Source organism: Austrofundulus limnaeus, unplaced genomic scaffold, assembly GCF_001266775.1.
Source record: "Austrofundulus limnaeus strain Quisiro unplaced genomic scaffold, Austrofundulus_limnaeus-1.0 Scaffold155, whole genome shotgun sequence".
NCBI lineage: Eukaryota > Metazoa > Chordata > Actinopteri > Cyprinodontiformes > Rivulidae > Austrofundulus > Austrofundulus limnaeus.
This window is the reverse complement of record NW_013952557.1, coordinates 1,228,547-1,250,461: the sequence shown is the minus strand read 5'-3', so window position 1 is coordinate 1,250,461 and position 21,915 is coordinate 1,228,547. Positions and strand designations below refer to the sequence as shown.

Sequence of the window (21,915 nt, the reverse complement as noted above, 5' to 3'; positions counted from 1 at the left end):
CACACACACACACACACACACACACACACACACACACACACACACACACACACACAGAAAGACATTGGCAAAAACACTATCACTGCATCTTTGCCTTTGGCAGTGGGCGATAAGAAAGATAAATATGAAAAGAAAAAGTCCTTCATGTATAAATAGCACATCCAGTAGGTTTCCCTCTGAAATTGTCACTTTCTGTACGATTAATGAAGTGCATTTGTATGCCCCTGCTCCACTAACCACCCCATGACTAACAGATGACAACAACAAGGACACTCTGTCTGTTCCTCGCCAAAAATGCTGCTACGCTCCACCATCCACACAATCAGCCAGTTCACTTCATCATGAACATGGGTCCGCATAACAAATAATCATTACCACCGAAAACCTCTTGAAATTGTAAGAGCCGAAACTTGACCTGCTTAAATGTCATTTACCCTCTAAACGACCACCTGTAATTGAACCCTGGGGGGATGGTTCCTCTGGTCCCAGGCTTTAGCTGGAGCAGGTGTCTGCCTCTCCACAGCTCAGCGTGCTTTAATATCCTCTGACAACGACACTAAGACACAACACAAACGTGCCGTATCACCCTTTATTTCAGTTACAAACTCATTTTCCCATTTCTCTACAACTTCCTAAATCAGCCACAGCTAAATAAACACCCTCTGAAATCCTCTGGTAACGAATGGGGTCCCCCTAAGGTGCGCCGTGTCCCTTAATGAACCTCCAATTAGGGGAGAATGAGCCCAGGGCTGTGCTGTCTCACTGTGGAGCTTTGAAGTGTGGTGAATACAGATCAGCTATGGCTTCGGATGCTTGGAGAAGGCGTAAAGTTTCCAACCAACAAGGAACAACTGCAGAGAGAAAGTGTCCTGAAGTTGCTCAAAGGCAAGTGAAAGAGTGTGGGTGGTAGTGGGCAGAGCGGAGGCACTGATAGGTTAGGAAAGTCAGAAAACTAACAACCTTTTGCAAAAATACCCAGTCCTGGTTAAATGTATAGGCAGTTATAATTTTTTTTATTCACAGGTAAGCTTAGCAACATAAGATCTTACAATTTGAATAATATCAAAAAATAAAAAATAAAAAATAAAATAAAAAAATGAAACTTAACGGCCCCAAAACTAAATCTTGCAAAGCCCTTTATTATTATCACCCACCACCAAATAACTGTTGGGCTCAACTCTGTGTGTCTGTCAGAAAAAATATCTCATGAACTACTGGGCAGATTTACAGTAAGTGAAACTCTCAGAAAGTAATCACTGCCTTTTGAAGTTAAGCCAGTATTAGATTGCCACCACAGCTAATCATTAAAAGAAAAGAAAAGAAATATTTTATAGATACTGAGCTAAATATTGGTGTGGTGTGGGCAAAACCATTGTCAACATACATTCTGACACCGAGTTTGTGAGCTTCTCCAATATTCAGTCTGATCCAAGGTTATAATAGTTCTGAATTTTTCATTATAGCTTTATTTCATTGTGACATTCTTCTTTTAATTCAGTTAGTTTTAATTAGTTTTTACAGTGGATTTGCTAGTTTTTTATTAGTCATTATTGCATTTCAATGCTTAGTTTTACTTTAGTTTAGTTTATATTAGTTCCAGTATTAGTTTTTTATAGTTTAAATAAACATATTTGCCAGTGAATCCTCAAGCTTGTGATGTTCCTTTTAGTTAACTAACCAACAGCTATTTGGTCACTACTTAAAGCAGTCCATTATAGCGACATCTTCCTAAAATAATTGTGTAGCTCAATTTTGCCAAGTAGAAACTTGGGTCATTATTTTAGACAATATTCGTTTCCAACCCGGTGCTACCTGTTGATTGTTTTTCACAGGAGCTACTGAGAGAAGTTAGTGTGTCAAGATAGTCATAGTCATCTTGTGCAAGCTTGATTAATGCAGTTTTTCACTTGAGAAGTATCCCACCAGTTTTATCACCTGTTACCACTACAAGACACTTGATTTTATTTTTCTCCCAGTCGAATTCAAAGAAATCCCAAATGGACATTGCTACTTTCTCCCAACTTTTGTTGTCATCATTTAGCAGACGATGCTGAGCAGCAGCAGACTGTAAACAAGTGTTGTTATGGACCATGAGATGCCATAAGCTAATGTGAAACTACTTGATTAAAAATAAATAAATAAAAGATCCACATGGCTCAAAATAAATTGACAAACACTAAAACTAAGCAAATTCTATCTATAATTTCAGTTAGTTTTAGTTAGTCTTGTAAAAAGATAATACAGTTTTAGTTACTTTTTTTTCATTTTATTACAGTTTTTATTTATTTTTGTGAACTGAAATGTTTTTTTAATTTCAGTTTTCATTATTTAGTTAGTTTTAGTTAACTATAATAACCCTGGTCTGATCACACTTATTCTGAAAATCTGAAAATAAAAAAAATAAACATCTGCCATTTTTAAAGATGTACTTAGTTAAAAAGTCTAGCATGAAAAGCATCAGTCAAATAACTAGATTTTTATTTATTTGTTTGTTTGTTTAATTAAATTGCTTCTATGTGTGTGCTGTAAATCTCTCTGTCCGAGGCTGAAAGTTCCTGACCCATTCATGTAGGATAGATACTGTATTCATCCCAGAGGGCAGAAACCATCAGACCGGGCAGCTGATACACTCCTGAACAACAGGGTGATTAATCAGGGAAAACTCCCACAATGAACTAATGCAGTCAGAAAACAGGCAGACCATGTGTTGCTGACATCGCTGCGGGCCACATTCATGACATCCCAACTGGGCACCCATCCAGCTGTTAGCTCTGTGCTAACTGTTGTCAGGACTCCTGCAGCAGCTCCTCGAGGTCAGAAAGATTAGGTAAGCAGGAAAGGCACCGATAACTCCTTGATATTTAACTTCCGTCGAGGATCTATTGAGAAGATAAGCAGGATTTGGTCTCTGCTGAACCTATGAACACTTTATTTAATTGTTTCATCACCTTTATCGGGCTAAATGAAGATATGAACCGGCTGCAGGGAGAAGGATCGATACCCAGCCCAAGTGATGCATTGATCCCCTGCAGTTCGTCTGCTGGTTGTCTGGCACTGAGGGCATGTGATAGCAGAGCACAATGAACACATAAACACTTCTGCACAGCTGCTGGGACTTTTCCCACATGGTGCTCTGGAGGATGAGACATCGCCTTTGGGGATTTCCACAAAAATGAGTTATAACTCAATTCAAACTGATATGCTTCATAATTACACAGCAGGAGCAATTATATCCCCACACATCTTAGTCTGCCTTTTGTTTTGTTGTTTTGCTTTAGGCAGGCAGTTCTATAAGTTTTGTGACATTGTTATTTTATATATTAGTTGTACTTTATAGAATCTATTTTACCAGCCAGTGATTAAAAAAATTCTCCTATCAAGGGCAATTAAAAAAAAGTATTAAGAATTAAAACAAAACATTTTGTTGATGATTTTTCAGAAAACTCAAAAATTCCTAACAGACAAAAAGTGTTACGAGCAGATGAAAAATGTAAACAAAACAAAACAAAAACATTTTGCGTGTTCTGTTAGTAATAAGTATGTGATGGGATAAAGCACGCAGTATGCTGCAGCTGAAATGTATGTGCCAAACAAACGCCGAACAACATGACAGCGTGTCATCTGGTCGGCTCCCGAGAGACCATGCTGAAGTCTTACATCTCAGCAAGTACTCCACCAAATATTAGCTCAATATCTGTAAAAATAACTGCAATATAGCCATTTTTTTTGTAGACTACGTTGATTAACTGTGGTAACCAGTGAAAGAGTGGAGTTACATTGGATAAACCAATGTGAAAATGAGTTTCAAGGGAAGTTTAATAGGGACAGACACACATCGACATAGACAAACTGAATAAAACAGCAGTCCCATGTTTGCATCATGGTGCAATAGCAACAGCTAATTCGCAGCACTTGTCAAGTTGTAAAGCTGAGGAAAGACTTCCAGGGTTGGGTTGGGGTGAGCAACTGGTTGTTGTGAGCAATGATCCGAACAGGTTGGTAGATGGAGCGGAAAACTAAAACCCCTCCTGGTGCTGAACCTTGGAGACCTAGGTTTAGGTTGCCTTTGGAAATGTTTAGGGTTTAAATAGCTATAAAGGGATAATGGTAACTCTGGAACTGATAGTGATACAAAAATAAAAATAAATAAATAAATAAAATAAAAGGATTATATGAAACAGTATCAAAAGCAGAAATGAGAAAAACGAGTAAAGTGAGAGAACATGAGCTGTTGAAAAACTCAGATTATATACAAAAAAAGAAAATTTTAATTAGATTACTGTGAACCAGCTCAAATACTAGTTTTACAGCATTCTGCAAACAAACTGCAAATTGAAAAACAGCTGATAAAATTACTTTTTAACAACTTTTTCAAAACACAGTCGAGGACGTGGCTGTTGTCTTATTAAAATTCAGAGTAGAAGAAAATAATGGTCTTTTACTTTTAGTGGATTAAACAAAGAACATAGTTTAAAAATAATTTTAAAAAACACTTTTACATCAAGATAAAAACAAATAGTTTCCACTTTCCCATGGCTTAAATGCAGATTTTTTTTAATCCAAATCTAAAGGCTTGTCTTTAAATTCACCCAGAAATCCATCCTAACCTCCATAAACCTTGGTCTCTAAGGTAACCAGGACAATGGTGACAATGACTTTTGTCTGCAGAGGAGTGTTTGGCATCTTCACTTTGCACCAGTTCCTGTTGGAAAACAAAGGGGAGCACAGGCGGGCACTTTACGACAGGAGGTGGGGACAGTGTTTGGCCAGCCATTTGTCTAATGAGCAATCCCTTACACTCTGGTCGAACGACCATATGTTAGCTTGGATCAAGCCAGCTCCCCTGTGTAGAAAGCCTGAAAGCTGTTTCATCACTCACTGATGGCTTCATGTTGTGCAAACATGCACAAACCTTCACACACGGTGTGGCTTTGACATCAACAGTAAAACAGTTTAAATCGGGTGTGATATAATCAAGACAGAGCCTTCCTTGCCTGTTGAACAGTGTGTATGAATCTGCTGCAGCTGATTTGTTGGGTTTAACTCCTCTTTAACCTCTCGATCCATGCATGTCGACTGCTCAGACATGCCCAGAATGCTAATGGAACAAATGTCAGTGCAAATCAGAGCCTAGGAAAGACCAGTACGACCTGCTGTGATGAGTAAAGGACAAAACTCTTTTTGTGCGTTTGAAGGACCGAACCCGGTGCACCAGCTCTCGCTCCGCCACTCTGCCTCCTGTCAACGGTAACAATGGCTTTGCGCCCCTGCTGTCAGCATCTTACTGAAAAGAGTCTGTCAACAAGCTCTTTCTGCTGTGACTCTCACCGATTTAGCATGCGTGTGCTGAGGTAGACCCCATGGCAGCCGTTGCGCCCTACTGCAGGAAATCAAAGGGAGTAAAGACTGCTTTATGCATGACCATGTTGAAGATGAAAGTTGGTGTGTGAGCAATGTTTGAAGATGAAACACTTGCATACCATTCGTATCTCTTTGTTGCTCGTCTTCGCTCAGGTGAAGTGTTGACTCTCCTCGGGGTTTTTTTTCTTCTCTCCTCTCCTGTTTTCATGGGCTGTTGGGCAGAAGCACAGAGGGAGAAAAACACGGGTCAGAATTAAGTTTAATGGGACGAATAAACTGAAAAGCACCTGCGAGCAGAAAGAGAAGTGGAACCGTTTGTCTTAGTAAGAGCCGTAAATATGAGAGGAGTAAAACTGTGAGCTTAAAAAAAATAGAAAAAACACGCACCCACAAAAATGAAATTCTAGGACACTTAAAATGATAGAGTTTGCATTTATTATTTATGAATCACTCGCTCCCAGAAGTGCACTATTATAAGACTGCTAAAGTGTTTTATCTGTGTGAATATTTCACTCTTAGCTGTGAGGCAAAATTAAGAAAGAAAAAAATGTAATAGTACTAGATTATTGTTGCATCCAAGTAAAATGTTATTACCTTCTTCCAGGTATTAGAATCTATGGAGGTTCTCCAAAGGTTAATTGTCCATTAATAGAAAACCCAACACATCACATTCTCCTCTCAGAGCTCCTGACTTGACCTTGAGGAGTGTCTGAACTCATACATTATTCACTGAAAGTAGAATACCTCACTTTTTTTAAGCACACGTTGCTGACTTTAACTGTCAATGGAAGAAATGTCTCCAACCAAGTGTGTCTAATGAGCACAAAGGCTTTAAACTTTTTTCTTTTTTTCCTGTCCCTAAATTGCTTAGCCACAACCCTATCCCTGCTGAAAATAACAATCTAGCAATGAGCGCCAATTAAACTGCAGCTACTCCAGCCCTCTGTGTGCAAAAATAGTCGGCAGCGCAATTTTTACTGACTGCACTTTGGAGCCAGTTTCAAAGCCCTGGCACTGACAAGCCTGCGCCGAATGCGGAGAGAGCTGTCTCCGAAGACGCCAGCAGTGTGCAGCTCTCGCAGATGGGGTGTTCTCTGACAAGGACGGAGAGGATGGAGAATATCCCCTGAGGTATTATGGCTGATAGAGCCAGCAACATCATCCCGTCGACACACCATATTGCCAGCAGACATCACATTCAAGCAGGACACAAAACCCAAGTGACAGCGGCAGCAACACATCCTCCCACATACAAAATGTGAGACCCTGATTGCATCTGGAAAAAAGGCCATCAAAGCCCGAGTGAGGGAAAAGGGACACATCTTCAAATTGGAGAGATGCACCTGGATGATACACGTTGTAATTGTGCAAGCTTGAAAAAAAAATACCCACAATAACTGTAGCTTTGCAAGCACCGAGAGCCAGAAGATGTGTGCTAACTGAAAGAGTCATTTACAGAATATTCACCATATGGCTTAGCTAACATATCCCCCAGGCAGAACAATGCAGTAATCCTTTTTTCCATTTTGTTTCAGAATTTTACAAAAGAGGCAGACGAGTAAGTAATTGTCATTATCGTGGTCTGTAATAGGACCGAGCAGCCGAGTGCTCCAATTTTACCCTGGAGCCTGTTGCAGAGGTAGTCTCTTTTGAACCCCTGTTTGGAGAGCTATTAGCCAGAGGAGACCAACAGTGTTGAGGGTTTGCATTATTTTTTTGTGGTTTCCATGGAAACGCTTTCATAGGAAAATGGAGCACCAATGGGATGCAGGGACCTCATTGAATCAGTTATGGGGGTGCGGATAGAGATCGGCGCAGACGGCTGAGAAAGCACAACAATGGGATGAAGCCTCAAGGGTGGGGGGGACCAGAAAGGCCAGACCACTGAGAGCCCAACAAAGCGGTCGCAAATAAACATGAGAGGAACGGTTTCCTCCTGAAGAACTCACTTGCCAATTTATAATTGGCATTTAGGTTCATGGGGATTGTGGGCAAATTGAACATCAAGGCAGAGGGTAATTGAATAACCTCGGCTAATATTTCAAGTTCTGTTGACAATGTTACATCACCAGTATCTATCTATCCTTTTTTTTGTTAGACAGCAGAATATCCATCAGAACATCTGCTAATTTCATTTCAAATAATTCAATTTACAATTGGAAGAGCAATGGAAACAAAAAGACCTCTCTTCAAGTAAAGCCAAGACCTTTTCATTGTGGAACTTCCCCAACTCTGGAGTCTGACAATGGTAACATTTATTAAACAGTTACATTACATTCTTGGGTAGAAATTAGAATTTAGTGGGGTTTTTTCATGGCGGCACAAGGTCCGGATATGGAGATATTATTTTGTCACACACCAGCTTTATGTGCAATCAGCAACAGTTCAGCCCAATTAGCATCATACACAAGGAGCTCCAGTTTGCAAGCATGATATCAGTCAACAATTGCAGTTTATAATGAAGCTTATATGTTAAGCAGTAACTGAGCCTGCTAAATAAATAATGTTCTTGTGTGATAGACGGTTCATACATACCTGTCTTTTCATAAAACTAAACCACATAAAAGAAAATTTCCCATATAGCTTAGTCAGACTAACAGAACCATAACAAAAACCAACAGAACATATTTAAACAATGTCACAATAAATCATACTTAAACTGCCTCACACTTCCTGTCCCAGTGTGAAATGGTGTGATACTATGAGAATACTGAGATTAAAAACTGTCAGTCAAGGCAGCTCAGTCTGTAAATGTCTTTTATTAATTCCCAATGGGGAAATTAGTTCTCTACATTTTTTCCATTGCACATGTGAGTGCACATGTGGGGCAGTAGGCTGCCAGCTAAGACACTCGGGAAGCTGCCGGGGGGCTTGAAGGCCTTGCTCAAGGGCCAAATGAGGGTGCAAAAATTGGGGCAACAATTGACAGTTGCCCATCCACGTTTGTTATCTGTCTGGGGAGTTGTACCAGCAACCTTCCCAATCGCAGGCTCACCATCTCTAACCTCTTAGCTGTTTCCCAGCTTTGACACACCTGATTCTAATAATTAAATTACTCAGAGTGTCATCAGGTTTAGCAGAAGCCGGACAATCACTTATTCATTTCAGTCTGATGTGTTGAAGCAGGAAAACATCTAAAACATGCAGGACAGTGGGTCAGGAGGAACAGGGTTGAAGACCTCGGGCCTACATTATTCAAAACGTAAGCTGCAGAATATTTATCCATCTCTCACCGATATGAGACAACTGTCTGTCATAGTTAGGCACACTGCCCCCAGTTTTCTAGACCCACACTTCTCTTGCTGGATTTTGATCAAAAATATTTGGCTGATATTCAAGATTATGAAAGAATTTTACACCCTGAGGCCCAGCTGGATGTACTTAGACCCAACATATTTAAATCTCTACAGTCTGCAGCAGTCTGGGGGTTATGGTCACTAAAAGACTCATATTACTTTAATTTGCCTTTGGGATTAATAAAGTCTTTTTGAATTGAACTGAATTGCAAGAATGGAAATTGTTCTTTCTCAATTTAAAAAAAAAGTTTGATGAAAAATCTTTATACAGAAAATTCAGGTTTTTAGAAACTGACTCAAATAAGAAAGAACTGGATACCCTTCCTTTCCTGTTTATCATTGATAAGGTCTCCTCTTTTTTATTTTAAAGGAATACTCTAAATAATGTACAACCAATAACCATTAAAAGTTTGATTTTTCTTTTTTTTCTCAGTCATGTTTGGTAGCATTTTAAAGTTCTTTAAAATATTTAAATTTTTAATTTTAAAAATTGCCAAACAGTACGTTTTTATTTTTCCAGGCAGAGCAGTTATTTTTATTTTAAAGATTTTTTTGTGTGTGCACCAGTTCAACCCTTTCATTGATAATGGTGATTCAACCAAATAAACACTATTATCTTTAATTTAAAAACTCACTGAATGAATGTGGTTGTTTGGAGTGAAGCAAAGTCGACAGAATGTGCACCATTAGAGGTAGCCCTTCATGTTTTCTCCAGGACTCCCTTTAATGCTGCTGATCAAGCGTTAAACTGTGACTGAAGTGTCAAAGGTCAGAGAACAGCAGGTAATTTGGTTTGTGGCACTTCCTCTGGAGACAGGAAGTGGAGAAGGAAACAAGCAGGAAGTGACAGATCTTTCATCAACATTTTACAGCTGTGCCTGACATCAGCTTCTCTACTGGTGTTAACAAAAGCAAACCTCTTCACTTTCTGTGGACGCATTAATGGAAATAATGACCTCTGAGTCTGTTTGCACCTTCAATCTAAGCTTTTTATACGCACTTCATTAAAATGTGAACCTAGGGACGTCATTTCTCCCTGCTGACCACTGACCAGCCTCAGGCAGCCCATATACTGTACATCATGCTGTAATGCTATAGATACAAGAAAAAAGGTGCTTGCCAGCAGCTATATATCTCCTGAATGTCCGCTTTAATGAGGCCAGTGCTGAGGCAGAATTATCGTCTAACTCCATCTGGATTTATCGATCTAACAGCGTTAGTCAACCGCAAAAGATAAAGATAAACCACCACGATGGAGAAACAATCCCCAACCTGATCAAAGGGCAGCACACAGCTAATCGCTCATTCTTTCCTCTCCGGTGACTGCTTTCTTTGTTCTCTGCACTACAGTAGCTGCTTTGGGGAGGGGGGGGTTCCAAAGCAGTTTGAAGAGGGTTCATGGAAGTGGGGCGCAAAATTATATCAGCTAAAAGATGGAGGCTGGACTCGTTAGGCGGTCCTGGCGTTAATCATTCCAGACTAAATGGAAACCTGATGAGAGTGTGGCCCCTGAAAACCTGTTCCGAGATTGCTATTTTGATGCAAATGAAAGACGACACTGGGTCGACCTCTTTCGTGGCAAACATTAGCCAGGCCTCTTGTCTGGCTGGCAGGTTTCTCCGGCAGCACCTTGTGTGTCTCATCAAAGCACGGCCTTTTTCCTCGCAGCCTTTCACAACATGTGCAACCTGCTTCGATAATTGCACAGCGCCAACTTCTCGCCTGTGACAACGTGATGAAGGACAACAACGGACTCACTTGTTGTTATTTTCTTTAAAGCAGGCCCATCTACTTCAACCAGCTGCCTCACGCAACACCACACTTTCACCCAATACTTCCCAGGCACCTACAAGCCTCCCCACTCCCTGCGTCTCTGAAGGGCTAAGACGCCTAGGGGGCATCAAAATGCTGCTTTGAAGTGAAGCGATTAAAGAGGAAAGACCTGTCGAATTGGGATGATGGGGCTCTAAGGTTGAGAGAAGAGGAGGATCAGTGTGAGGGACAGGAAAGGCTGTGAATACCGAGCACTCGGGACTCGTGGGACACAATTAAGAGCAACACACACACACTCTCAGCAAGGATATCAGCTGCATAGCCTTCCAAGCCAAGGTAAGAGTTCATTACTACACACACAGAGGGGGGCTGTAAGACCTAGTTTGTTCCCCGACCCCCCCACCCACTCACACGCCCTGCAAGCTGTCAAACAGACACATTTTCATCCAAGTCAAGTCCTAAAGCCAGTGCAGAGTGAGGAATATTTAGCATTGACTGCTGGGAGCTTCAACCCAGACTGGGACGGCACAGAGAGGAAGTTTGCTCTGTCTTCCCTAAAGGATGTTTTTCACACAAAAACATGTCAGCGACACAGAAAACAACAAAACCGATTTGTAGTCAGTTAAAATTAGCACACAGAGAGAGGAGGCTTAAGAAAGTGATAGATCTGTGTAATTATTGTTTGCCTGTCTGTTGTGTGTGTGTGTTTTTGTGTGTGTGTGTGTGTGTGTGTGTATGTGTGTGTGTGTGTTTGTGTGTTTGTTAAAAAACGGATTATCCACTGGATGCATTTTATTGAAACTTTCAGAAAGTAATCGCTGGATGTAAATGTACAACTAATAACACAAAAATGGCTAGAACTCAATGGATATTCACATTTCCACGAACTTATGAAATCACACACAGTTCATTTTTAAAGGGGGTATTATTTATTTTCAGGGACATATTTCAAATCTATACCACAAATATGTTACCTGCAGTTGTTTTGAAAATAAATTTGACTTTGCGTCAAATCTAAACATCTAAACACCTTGAAATTGACATCTGTCTCTATAAGAACCTCCTACTGTTTCCAGCGCTTCCACTTCAGCACATCTTCACAACAATGCTTCAGGGGACGGGTGCTCTGTGGGGCGGAGCTCGGCTACAGACTGAGCTCCAGGAAGGAGTTTTATACCAGTAGGTGGTGCTTTGTACCAGCAAGGGTTTAGGCAGCTCCACGTGGCTACCACAGGAAATTAAAGGCTTTCTCAAACATGCATGAATGAGACAAAGCAACACTCTGGGTAGCAGACATGTATAAAGCTCAAAAAGTCAACTTTGAATAACACCTCTCCTTTGAATGTTTGACCAAAATTGGTAGAATGTCATCATTTCTCATCATGGTTCTAACAAATAATCTTTTTCTTATCAAAATGATCCTATACTGACCTGAATGGAATGGGTGGTATACATTCTTCCAGGGAATCCTGGGATTTTAATTATTAAGTTTTACTTCAACCTACTTCTTCTCATGCAGAGGGCCTCGATATTGGCCAAAATGTCTACGTATATTAGTGTATGTTGATTTGTCTTTTTTTTAATAAAGATTCTATTCTATTCTATTCTATTCTATTCTATTCTATTCTATTCTATTCTATTCTAATGATTTATCAAAAATTATGCCAGTGATGTAATAAAAAATAGCAGTTTTTGCAAGATTTGTATTAAAAACTATTTATATACTAACAAGTTAGAATGTGTCATATATTGTTTAAAATGTATGCAATAACTGAACCTTCCTTCAAGAATAGTTTTTCTTCAAAGTTAATTGTAAGTTCAGTTTATTATAACACTTTATGAGCGTTTCTGATCATTCTGCACAAAGGTAACAACTTGTAAATCAAATCGCACGTGGCTACACGAGACATTTGTCCGTGGAGATATGGGGCCACTGCTATCCTGGAAGTCAACCCAGCCACAAAAACACATGTTAAAAAAACATCTGGTAGCAATTTTAAGGCCCCATTTCAATTTTGCTAAAATACCACTGAGCAGGATGGTTGCTGAAATCAGATTCTGCTGTGAAGGAGACTGAAGTTGTGATTATTTTCACAAAGTACTTAGCAGAGAAAAATAAAAATGTCCTTCACCTAAAACATTAGCTGTAACGGGGACGTTTCACCTAATAGACCACCTCCTTGACCCTCATGTGAGACTAAAACCTTTGAAGCTATTTATATAGCTGACAATCCAGTACACACCTCAGTGCCATCGCACATCGTTCATAATAGGCAATAAAATAATCACATAATTATCCATAACTGCAGGACTAATTTATCCAGCAAAAAAAAATTGTTGATTTTAACAGTGCTTCAAAGAAAGAATAACAAGGCTTTAAAAAGCTGCAAGAACAGGGCAGCCATATTTAGCCCATAAACAGTAGATTGGGCATTTTTAAAAGTACTTTGGGAAAAAAAAACTGTTGAAATCTTTTGCTATTCATCTTGTTAAAAGTAAATTTACATCTGGAAGAACAGTTTGAACTGGCAAAAAGCATTAGTTTCATAAAATGGATGGATCATTACAAGATTTACAAGCTAACAATAGCAAGATAATTTATTTTCTCTGTTCTCCAAACTGAAATGATGCCAAAACACAAATGTTTGGACCAATTGTTATCTTGCACTAAGTGAGGATTTTACATGTGTGAACAGGAAGCACTGATGGATCTAAATGAACTGATTCCCTCTGCTTCCATTTGTCCTTATGTGGCAAAATGTTCTTATAAAACGGAGCACAAACCACCCACTTACGCTTAAACTAATAAAACAAGCACGGAGAGCTAAAAATTTATAGAACCCCGAATAGGTTTTTCTGTTTTTGTTCAACACGAACAGATGTGGACTTCCAGCAGCAAAACAGTAATTCTGTTCTACTGATGCCCTCACATGAAACTCCTTTACTAGAACCATAAGCAGAACCACAAGATGAATATTCTAACAGGACAAGAGAAGTTTCCTCTGCAGAAAGGTGTCTGTCTCTGTGGGTTTTACCTGCCGGCTGCACAGGAGCAGCAGGCCAGCTGTCCCACTGGGGTTACAGCAGCCAGAAGCCTAACATCTGGGTTGTTTCCTCACCACAGAGACTCCACACTCCTCCTCATAAAACCTGCACATTTTCTAAGGAGGCCCAGAGAAACAACCATAGGTGTCGGTCCGATTGCTTTCTTTAACAAGCAGCAGGTAACAGGTTGTGACACAAAGTCTCAGGAACGACGAAGCAGTGAAGCAGCGTTGTGCTGTCAGACGTGGCTGCACTAATGGCCGAGCAACTCTAAAAAAATGTGTTACAGCGAGAGTGGGAGAAATAAAATGGGTACATCACGTGTGCAGCTTGTAAAAGGATGTGAAGCAGAGGAAAGATGAAATCTGGGCACAGGAAAAAGTCTTAACCACACAAGCATGAACTCTGCGAACTCCCAAGACCTCAGGATACATTTCTATCCTCAACATTAAGCTCCAACTTCCAAACTGGACAAAGAGTTGAAAGATTTTTCTTGAGGAGATATCCTGCTTTTGGTTAGTTCAGAGCGCAAGCCAGGAGGAAGCAGGAATTTAGAGGGGTGGGGGGTGAGGGGTGTCAGGGAGTGGGTTAATCTGGTGAAAATGCAAGGAGTGCTTTAAGAAACATTTGTTCAAACAACCGAGAGTGCCATAAGCACGGAGAAGTCAGGAGGAATCGAGGCTTTGCTCAACGCAGAAAGAACTCAGAGAAATAAGATTTAATCTGAGTGGCTTAGAACATATTAGCTCGATGTAAACAATCAGTGTTGGATGTGAGAAAGTTCTTGTCTGCTGCCTGGATTAAAAGAAAAACATCAACAAAAAAACAATACATAAAACATTAGAGGTTAAATTGGAGTTTTGCCAGATGGGGTGCTTGGTTGTTTGTGTGCACAGCTTGCAAAACGTGACATCATCTGCCAAACTAAATAAAACACGAAGACAGCTGACTGTGTGCAAAGTTATTAAAAATAACTTTCTGTGAGAGCACCCTTGTGTTTAGCTCTACCCACTTTCAGATAATAGATAATAGTCATTTTTGTAGTTGCAAAGGTTAATTATGAGTGTCGGTCATCTTGAATCTAGTTAACCCCAAATGTTAATCAGTTGTAGATGTGCATTCAATGATTACTTTGAGAGTTTCAATAAAATATATACACTGGTTCATGAGATATTTTGCCTTTTTTCACCAATTTCTACATATGAACAGCAAAACTTAAGATAAAAATACATTTTAAACAATAAAATAAAAAATAGCTAAGAATAAGACAGAAAACAACAACATTACTAAAATAAACATAGCTTTCAGTTTCTACAGTGGAAGAGAAAGAAAGAGAGAATAATCTGTTCCTCCTAGATGATGCTAGGGTTTGGTCCCAGTAGCTCAGCTCTCTAATTTACTTTGATTTTGTGCTCAAACCATCAATATTTTAATTTTACAAAGACAAGGTGGCTTTCTTTCAGGTCTGTTTAGATATGAAGTCACTGTTGAGTCTGAAAATTGCAACTGAGGCATCGCGATCATCAGTGGTTTTGTCACAATGACCCAGGGGAAACTACTTGGAGGCAGAACTTCTATCAGTGATTTGATAAGATGTTATCTGTGAAGATAATGTCTGTTTTATGTAATCCTATGTTCTTCATTTGCCTTAGAAATAACTAGAAAAACATAAAACTTATTAAGCTGCTCTGAAAGAGAGAGAGAGAGAGAGAGAGAGAGAGAGAGAGAGAGAGAGAGATCCAGATGACCAGATTTTTCAGATGTTTTTATCCAAAAACCGTCTTTTCAAGTTGTTTCCAACAAAAAGACAAATGATGTGGTCACATTGAACCATTTAGAGAATGATGTAATGACCACACAGCTGAAACAGTCTTGTTAAAATAAAATTGGCCTCCCCATCTGTCCCGTAGGTGACGGCAAAGCAAACACAGACCCTCTGAGGGGCTCATCATGTTCCTGAACATCGTGTTGTGAAGATAAAACCAACCCTCTAAAGGGAAATCTTTCTTTAAAACTCTTCTTTGTTTAACCTAAAAAGGTCAGAAGAATAATATTTACTATATTACATGTGGTTCCATTAAAAGAAGTTAAATAGGAAATTGACAGATATAAATAAAAATGGTTACTGCCGGTTTAAAATAAAACAGCGGGTTAAACTGGATATGTGTTGTCAAAGACTTGTTGTCATAGAAACAAAAAAAAAACCACACTTTTTGATGAAATGCTGTCAAGGCAATCACACTCCAGCACCCAGAGATTTCCTGCCAAAAAAAGTGCTATGTAGACACACAGCTGTATTTTCCCTGCTTACCTTTACGTCCAGCCGTCACTCAGCTGTCTGTCTGCAGATTCACTGTCAGTGGGTCTAAGAAAAGATGGTCTGAAGGGCCACAGAGGTGTGAATATGTTTTATAGGTTTTAGACTTCAGCTCAGTCTGGATAACACATCATATACTGCTGTTAAACATTATTTATGGTAAATGGTACTGAACTTATAGAGCGCTTTTCAAGTCCCTCCGGACCCCAAAGCACTTTACACTAACAGACATTCACCCATTCACACTCACATTCACACACTGATGATGGCAAACTACACTGTAGCCACAGCTGCCCTGGGGCACACTGACAGAAGCGAGGCTGCCATGCATCGGCGCCACCGGACCCTCTGACCACCATCAGTAGGCAAGGTGGGTGAAGTGTCTTGCCCAAGGACACAACGACTAGAGACGACTGGACGGGGGATCAAATCAGCAACCTTCCGGTTCCAGGACGACTCCCCTAACCACTCTGCCACAGACGCCCAAATTTAAATGCAGATTGTTTCAGAAGTCCTTAAGACTGACTGAGTATGTGAAGGAAGTTTAGGTGTCGTGTTTAGGCCTGTCGTGATGAGTTATAAATCAATTAATCACACAATAAATTAAAATTAGGTAGATCATTTTGTTTTCTTTGTGTTTCCCTTTTTTTTCTACTCTTATGCGTAGGAAGAAGTGAATTCTTGCATCAGGCATTTGCCAGACTTACGATCTTATAAGCTCTGTGGCAAGAGAGCTCCGTTACCAGACATTTAGCTAAAGGATCATCTTTAGTTTTCTGACACCTTCTTTTGCTTGTTGACACCACAGGACACTTTGCCAAACATTTGGTTCGCCCAGAGTGGCCCTTTTTTGTAAACGCTACATAAATTTCATAAATTTACGTAAACCTGGTAAGCAGGTGACCACAATTATCTTATGAAGCCAGAGGAAGACACATAAAGAGTAAATTGTAACGGCTCTCATAGAGGAGGTGGGAAGCGATTTTACAGCTTCAGTAGCTACCGTTGTTTGTTTGTTTCACAAACTCCGCTCCCAGTCCGTCCATAGCTTTATGTAAATTTTGTAAACTTCTGTAAATTTTGTAAACAGCACGAGGGTGACCGTTGTTATTTTATGAAGCCAAAAGAAGACACAGAATAAATTGCCCTGGCATGGATAGACGAGGTGGGAAGCGATTTTACAGTTTTAGCAGCTGTTTTTGTGTGTTTTCCCAATCACCGGTGCAGATGAGTTCATAACTGTTTTTTACATATAGAAATTTCAGAGACTTCTGTAAACTTCGTAAGTGTGTGGGTGGGCAGGTATTTTCCACCTGTAGCAACTAACTGGTACATATGGGAACCTAAGTCTTGTCTCTATGGGGGGAAATGCCATTAGTGGGTTGGGGATTAGGTTTAGGGCTAAGGTGTGTGAATTAAGTTTAGGTTAGATTTAGGGTCAGGTATGTACCTGTCAGGTTAGGTTGAGGGTAAGGGGTCAGGGTTATGCTACAGAAATTAATTGAAGTCAGTGCAATGTCCTCATAAATACGGCTGTATCGGATCATGCATGCAGTGGGGGTGGGGTATCATTATATTAGTTTAAATGGTGTTCAAACAATATTATAGTTTTGTGCAATAATTTCTGAGACAATTCATCATCCAGCAAACCTTATCGTGACGTGCCGAGTTGCGTTTGGGAGCAGGAATTTCTGCATTTCTCAGCCAAAGTGTTACATGTACGCAAAGTGAAATGTATCAGAATAGAAAAGCACATGTATAACCCCGCCCCCACCCCCCCTCCAAATATCACTAGTGAAGAGAACTTAATCAAAAGCAAATATTTAAAGCCCAAAATAAAACTCTCACTAAACAGGAACGACAGAATTGTGGGAATCAAGAGGCTAAGGTTAACTGGTCACACTGAAACTCTTCCTCCCTGAGAATATTGTGCCTCCAGTCCTGAGCTGTGGGAAAGGGAGTTTATGCAATTACATCACGTTGATTTATGGAAGCGAGAGGAAAAGATGGGGAGAGGATGAAAACCGAGCTGCTTGGAGAGGCTCCAAAACGAAGTCCCTGAAGGAACACAAGTCAATAGATTTCAGACCACAAAACATGATGGATCTGAGGCAATCGTATGGTCAGAGAAACATGGGTAATATAGTGAGGTCAAACTTATTTAGGATGATGGGCTGTAGGATTCTTTACTACAATAACAGCTATGCTTGCAGTGCAATGGAGCTCCTGCAGATGACGAGCTCTGAGAAGTAATAACCCTTCTGACTTACTTTCAATTGTCTCAAGTGAGAGAAGTGATTGAAGTGATCTTGCTGTAGCAGATGCTGCTGATGCTGACATGTATACTAATTGGAGAGGTGATGAAATTGTAAGTAATGCCCCAAAGTTTGCACTGCAGCTTTAATGAAGATCCATTTCCCCATCAGCTCCACCTCAAAGTCATGAAGAAACAGTCTATCTAGTTCCCTGATTCTAAAATAGGACTACAGGGTGACCAAAGCTGTGTGAATATCACCCTCTACCATGATGTAAACTCTGCCTGCCTGTGTGAGTGTTAATTTGTCACTGTTAGCAAAATATCTCATGAACTATTTGATGGATTTTAATGAAACTCAAAAATTAACCATCAGAGGTGAATCTACAACTAATTTACATTTAGAGGCAACCTGATTCAAGATGGCCATCACATCAACCTAAGCAAACCTCTAAATAAAAATAACTCAATCAGGTTTACAAATGCTGAGCTAAAATTTGGTGTGGTAGTAGAGTTATTTCCATCATACGGTCAGAGTGCCAACAGAGTGTGTAAAATCTTTGTTTAAAACATTGGCAATAACGGTTGGAGTCGACCCAGTTTGTCTGTTAGCAACATGTCTCATCAACAGATGAAATGATATTAATGAAATATTCAGAAATTGATCATTGGATGTTAATATTAGAGTAGCATAAAAATGGAGTCAACCCAATTCAAGATGGTCTCCTCAGCTAATTGACCTTAGTAACAAAACAAAAAATGCTCTGATTTAATTATTTTACAGAAATCAAGCTAAATGGTGATGTGGTAGCTGAGATGAGTCCATTCTGTTTAATACCTCATGCCATCACACATAATGTGGTTATTAATTTTCAAATAAGATGATCTCAGTTTAAAACCTTGGTATATAAAAGCAGTGGATTACATGCATTCCTCTAGCCTGGTAAAACTCTTGTCCTTAACTTTGCTTCGTATGAGGGTCTGGACTCTTGGCTATAGAGAAGCGATTCTTGCAGGAGGCGTGGCCTCTGCTGAAGTTTAAAACAAGTGGATCGGTTGGCTGTGACATATGTTGCTGTGAAGGAGGCTAAGCTAAGAAGCTAACCGGAAATCACGTGAGCTGTAAAAAACCCTACTGAGAGGAGAAAAGTACCGAATCGAACGAGATGACTGGAAATGAGAGCTGCTGCTTTGTCAGACAAATTTAATTTAATTTGGAAGCCTTGTCAACACGAACTGGCTTCATTCACTTCCTCCACTGCCGTATGCTAAACTAACTAGCAGACACCGCACAGAAAATCGACGTTGTTCAAAACTCTGCCTTCTGTTTTCTGATTGGCCCAGGTAAAATAAACTACAAGCAGACACTGCACAGAAAATTGATATCGTTCAAAGCCCCTCCTTCTGTTTGCTGATTGGCCCAGGTAAAATAAACTACAAGCAGACACTGCGCAGAAAATTGATGTTCTGTTCTCTGATTGGCCCGAATGAAATGATCCCAAAGAAATCCTTGTCTGTGGGAGAAATCCCAGACATAGCAGTGAAGGGAAACTAGAATTGAAAGGAACTGCATAGGAAGGCAAGGGCCAGGCTACAATTCCTCTAAAGAATGCAACTAATTTATTTTTATAATAAAATAAGTTAGGTCCAAGCCTTTTAGATAGTAAAAAAAATTATTTAAAAGCTACAACCAATCCAGTACTCATTACATTTCTGAAGATATAAACAAAAGAGAAAAGGACTACAAATTATATCTGGTATCATGAGAAGAAGAGTTTCTGTCAGGGATATTACAGCTTTTTCCTAGCTTGGAAATCTCCGGCTGTCAGCGATCATTCGAGCTTCTTGGAAGAACAACAGACCCGTGGTTCGGGCCAAAAGCAACAGAGTAAGTCCACAGAAAAGAAGGGAGCAGGCCAAATACTTGAAATGGGTGTTTTAAAAGCTTGCAGCGTCAGACTGTGGTCGCTCTTGACGTGGAGAATGTATGGAAGTTTAACAAGATATGTTTTGGGGGTCTGAAAAAGGGCATACATATGTTTCTCATTTTTCATTTGGGAAAAAAAAAGAAGTCTTATTATTTTCAGACTGCCTGCAAAAGATAAGAAAAAGTGATTTTCATAATTGCTCCAAACACTGGCTTCCTCCGCCTACATTGTTCCTTTACTGCATGAGATTATGTCCAATTACTGACTAAATGTGAAGTTTATTAACAAAAGTTACATTTTATTTTGACATGTAATTATAACAGTAGCTTGGAGCCATGAGTGCAAGAGGTGGATGATTGATTAATGTGTTGTGAGGCCAAAACAACCTCTGCTCAGTCAGGAGTGAGAAACAAAAATTACTTTGGCGTCAACACTGGAGCTGAAACATTTCATATGGGATCCCCTCCTGCCAAGTTTTATCTGGAAACATAATCTGGACCTGCTAATCCCAGGTGTACAGTTTTGGAGAATCGCCTGAGTTGTCTGTTTTGTTGTCAAACACCCCTGAGCATCGCAGCCAGGTGGTCAGGATCACGCTGGACGACTTCGATGCCCACAAGGTGAGACATCAGCAAGAAAAAAAAAATCACCTGATGGTGCTGAAATTACTCATTCAGAGTGACTGCTTATTTTACCCACTGTTTTCCCTTTTTACTCACCAATCTCTGCCAAACACACACAAGAGTTATCTCTGCTTCTTACAGCATGGAAAATTGGACCCAATTACATTTTCATTACTTATCAAACTCCTTTAATAAACATCAAATGGTTACGTTTCCTATGCAGTGGATTTTCTTTTCCCTGTAAGCTTCAAAGGAAAGGAGGACACAGCAATTTCCAGATTGGGGGAAAAAAAGGAATTAGACTTTACTGTTTGCTGGTGATTACCCTTATTATTACCACCAGTGAAGAAAATAACTCTTCAACCCAAAAAGACTGATCTATTTTTGCTGTTCTCTTTATGGAAAATTAAAGTTTCCTAGGAGTACCTTGAGGAAATTTCCAGGCCGACTGTGTGTATAAAATGCAGTGCATTCCTTCCACACTAATGACACGGTTTGCTTGTGGCTGCAACACTCCAGCTGGCTCTGACCGACTGTTTGCCCAAAGGACTGAGTCCGCGTTTTAGTGCAGTGACCCACAAATGCCGTCTCCAGTGCAGCACTTTTAAAACACAAGAAGGTTAAAAATTTCATAAGCCACCATTAAAAAAAAAAACTTGAAGCATTGGGGCCCACTCTGGCTTGGCTGTCTAATTGTTTTCTCTTAAAAGGAGTGAGGGGAACTTACTAGAACATTTACAACCCCGCAGTTGTGGAAGAGGCGAAAGTCTATTAATAAATCCGACTTTTCTGACAAAAAAAAAATACATTTAAAAGCGTGTTTGTCCTTTAACCGTGACTGAAATCACTGGAGGATTTGTTTCTGGAGCAACCTCAGTTGGCTTTCTTTGGAACACTGCAGGCAGCTGTTCAGAACCAGAACTTAGCCAAGGGTTGAGATTGTAATTCATTATTGGGGAGCTTTAATAGATGGGGGGAAAAAATAAAACAAATAAAAAATAAAAACAATGAAATGCCCTTTTGGGGAATTGAACTGTGTTCTCCCACATATCTGACAGTTACTAACCACTATGTGTACAAGGAATGGCCCAAGTGAGAGCTTACTTTAAGCTATTTATTCATGTTCCACCGCTTCAGTCCTCAGGCAGCCTCTTGTGTATGTCTGTGTTGCCTAAAACAGGTGTAAATGGACAAAACCACCTGAAGAAATGTATTGTTCATTTATGTACTGATTTTAAAAGCACACTATGTTCGCACTAAGGCATTATGTGTATGTAATTTATGCTAAGCGTACAGCACATCATGGAAATTTATACCC

The 21,915-nt window shown here is 39.9% G+C and overlaps 1 protein-coding gene across 1 annotated transcript in view; it reads right to left on the bottom strand.

Moving 5' to 3' along the window:
* Positions 1 to 21,915, bottom strand: part of tspan18b (tetraspanin 18b) — a 43,148-nt gene that overhangs the window by 15,450 nt on the left and 5,783 nt on the right. The window contains exon 2 of the mRNA XM_014016804.1: positions 5,481 to 5,572. Coding sequence (XP_013872258.1) covers positions 5,481 to 5,483 — 3 coding nt within the window. The 5' untranslated portion in view covers positions 5,484 to 5,572. The remainder of the gene's footprint in view (positions 1 to 5,480; positions 5,573 to 21,915) is intronic.